At 32.0% G+C, this 3,852-nt stretch overlaps 1 protein-coding gene across 1 annotated transcript; it reads right to left on the bottom strand.

The window, feature by feature from the left end:
* Positions 1 to 304: 304 nt before the first annotated feature.
* LOC111371825 lies at positions 305 to 2,022 on the bottom strand. Its single transcript, XM_022993999.1, has 4 exons — positions 1,684 to 2,022; positions 694 to 774; positions 612 to 638; positions 305 to 352 (listed from the first exon to the last, which is right to left on the bottom strand). The coding sequence occupies exons 1-4, from the start codon at positions 2,020 to 2,022 to the stop codon at positions 305 to 307; spliced, it is 495 nt and encodes a 164-aa protein (XP_022849767.1).
* Positions 2,023 to 3,852: the final 1,830 nt, after the last annotated feature.

Raw genomic sequence — 3,852 nt, 5'->3', positions numbered from 1 at the left:
AAGCAATGAAGATGCGGGTATACCCCTCATTCGAGTGATGTCGTATCCTGCAGATTTGTGCGGGTATCGCAAGACATTTCAATGTGTGGGGTAACCGAACTTTGTGAGGGTGTGCTGACTACCCCTTACAATTACGTGCGGGTGCACAGGCACAATTGTTGTGCGGCGTAGCCCGCACAAATTGTTGTGTGGGGTAGCCCGCACAATTATGTGCATTTTTGTGGGGCTACCCCGTAAAAATTTTGCGGCAGTGTGCGGTGTAGCCCCTCACATTCTCCGTGTGTAAACGGGAAAATAGACATCTTTAAACGGGAAAATAGACATCTTCACACAACAAGTCAGCACCAAATTCCTGTGAAAGTTGAAAATGGGAGTTTCTTAAAAAATTGATTATAATTGTGTGGATGCAACACACCACACATTTTCTGAGGTCTCACCCCGCACATTTGTACGTGTGTGTGTGTGTGTGTGTGTATGATTTTTTATTTCTTTTGTTGTTAATGGTATAGTTTAATGATAATTTCATAACTATACTAATTTTCAATTATATGATTAGTTTTCATTAACCATTATTATTTTGCTAGTGTTTATCAACGTGAATTTCAACTTACCATCTTAAAAAGTTTTAACTTTGACAACTAAATATAAGAAATCATGTCACTTACAAAATAAGTTTCTGTAAGTATAGATTACTTGGATGAAAATAAATCTAAATAGAATACAAAAATAAATACAAGATTTATCAACAAAGCTTGCAACAATAATTGATGTTATCTAGCACCCATAAAGCAAACCAAACACCCTGATGTATATATCATTTCTAATCTAGACAGTTTAAAAACTATATAATTTAAAAGAAGAGAATAGTTGTTGCCAAAAAGTTCTCAAATATCTCAATTATCATCCACTTTTTTTTTCTTTTAGTGCAAAAGAACTTGTGTTATTTATGTCTCCATCACAAGTAATCTTTAAGTCTGAAGACTTGAAAGCTTGGTTTGCCTCAGGTAACCAATTTTTGAAAAGAGTGTGCTCCAATAATTTTCCTATGCACCAACATTTCCTTGACTTTCTTCAAATAAATTTGAATGTTCATATGCTGCATAAATTAAATTGATTTAGATACTCTGAAAAAAAAATATTTTGAAGTAGAATGTCATTTATACGTTGAATAACAATTTCAAAATGCTAATCAGTTAGAATTCTTACAAAAATGATCCACTCCATTCCATTCATCAACTTCTAGAATAATCTAACATCTGCATTGTAGTTGGGGGAAAAAAGCATTTCATTTAGCATAGTCGACAGAGAAATCATGGATAAAAAAAGAAATTCCAATAAATCAAACACATACCTATAAAGAGGTGCAGTTGTATGAATGTATAACGAAAGAACCTATTTGTACACAACATTTTTAGTACATGAGTTATGCGTATGATTTTCATTGGACGGTTTAAGTAGAACTTTAATAGATCTGCTTGTTTTTGCTCTTAACAGTGCTACATATAATTGACAATGGCAGAAAATTGGTTCTGGTAGGTACAAACCCACGAAATCAAGTGTCTGACCATGTGCTTTATTTATTGTCATTGCAAAGCATGGTCTAATTATGAATTGAATCCTTTTAAATGGAATCGTAGTTCGATCAGTTTTAAGAGGTATGAAAGAGATCCTAGGTAAGAAAACTTGTTTTCCACGATATTCACCAATTGTGATTTCAGCAAGAATGACATTTCTCTCAAATTTTCGACAGGTAAGGCGTGTTCCATTGCATAACCCCTCGGAATGATTGATATTTCGTAATAACAATACATGACAATTCATCTTCAGTTTCAACTCATGAGGTAGAATACCATTAGGTGTCAAAGTATTCAAGAAGTCTTCCTGTAGGCTTTGTTCTAATTTCTCAATAGCTTCATCAAAACTATAGTACGTGAAACTTTGACTAGGAATTTTTTCAAGCAAAAGTCTATTAATGTAGTCAACACATTCATTTGTAGGCGTAAGAATAACACGATTGACCATCGTATATAAATGATCGGCATATGTGTCTATATTGGGAAACACACATTGTATCAATTTTTTAAAGACGTAATTTCATCTTCGAGTGGTAGAACTATACTATTTGGTAGCTTAATACAGTTGCAAGTATGTTCTTCTTTTGTTCCACCTCCAATTCGAAGTAAGTATTCACAAAAAATGGGATCGAACTTCGCTCTCATATTTTTAACTAGTGCTAAATGTACAAAAGAAGGCCACAAATACGAGTAAATCATGCTAGCCTTTATTATGTATTCTTTGTTTCCCTTAGGTACAATTGGTAGAATCTGTCTAAAATCTCTTCCTAAAACTACAACTTTTCCACCAAAAGACAAGTTACCTTCGCTCTCATATTTTCAACTAGTGCTAAATGTACAAAAGAAGGCCACAAATACGAGTAAATCATGCTAGCCTTTATTATGTATTCTTTGTTTCCCTTAGGTATAATTGGTAGAATCTGTCTAAAATCTCTTCCTAAAACTACAACTTTTCCACCAAAAGACAAGTTATAATCAGTGATTTCTCTAAGCATTTTGTCTACAGATTCTACAGCACAACAATTTACCATAGGTGCCTCATCCCAAATTATTAGCCTACACATTTTCAATAAAGTTCCTAATGCCGATTGTTTGCTAATAGAGCAGTTGACTTCACCTATCGTTTCTAGAGGGATTTTAAATCTTGAATGAGTAGTTCGACCTCCGAGTAATAAAGATGCAGCCACTTCGGACGATGCAGTTGCTAAAGCTATGAAATGACGATATCTGACATGTAACGCCCCGAAAATTTTGGAATAAAAATATATTTGTCTTATATGTTATAGTTTTAAAATTTGAGGACTGAAATGAAATAGCGTTCAAAGTCATATTTTATTTGGCACCAATAATTACATTTTGATAGAATGAGTATAAGTATATCAATATTGGGCTCATTTTGTAGCTCGCATTTAATAACGTATTTTCAGCTCAAGAAAATATGAGTTCTTTTAAGTTAAAACTAAGTTATTTCAATTCAAAGAAACATAGATAATAAGCATCGTTTTTATTATTTAACAATATTTCTTTGAAGATAATTAGGAAAAGAAGCTAGTATTTTATCATAATAATCAATGTTTATCTTTTCTATTAGAGAAAGAGATTTAATTATTTTTAATCCTTGTTTACATTTATCTGCCAATATTTCTGATTTTCTGGTACTCGTGATTTAAGTAGTTTGCAAAGTAATATGTAGGGAGAGATATTTTTAGTTAACTATGATTGATTGATGTTTGGATAAAATAATTTTCTTTTAGATTAAAAATCCATTTGCTTTGATTTTGGAATCCTACTTAGAATATTGATTTAACATTTATGACTTTTTGACCATTCTAAGATGACACACATTTTTAGGCCTAGCTTTGAATGAATTGGTTATTATATAATAATATTTTTGGACAATCTCTAGCCTCTAGGCATGATGCATGGCAATCATACCTTGTACTCTCAATTGTGTCAATTGCCTTTAAATTAGAATTGGTAAATTTCCTTATGATAAGAGTATGGGTAGCCACACGTGCACGCACATTTCCAACTCTCAATTAGGATAAAGGCTAATTTTAATTGCTAATTGAATTTGAATAATGGTAAGACACGATTTGAGGCCTCTAACAGATTTAGTTATTTTGGGCATATAGTCCAATTAGGCTTATAATATACTATTTAATTATTTATTTCATTTTATATGATGATATGATAACCTGTCATTTTATGTAAATTGACATTAACTTGACCATTCTTATGTTAAATAGATCCTAATTAATTTAATTTGATTGATATC

Source organism: Olea europaea, chromosome 22, assembly GCF_002742605.1.
Source record: "Olea europaea var. sylvestris chromosome 22, O_europaea_v1, whole genome shotgun sequence".
NCBI lineage: Eukaryota > Viridiplantae > Streptophyta > Magnoliopsida > Lamiales > Oleaceae > Olea > Olea europaea.
This window is presented reverse-complemented; position numbering and strand designations above follow the sequence as displayed.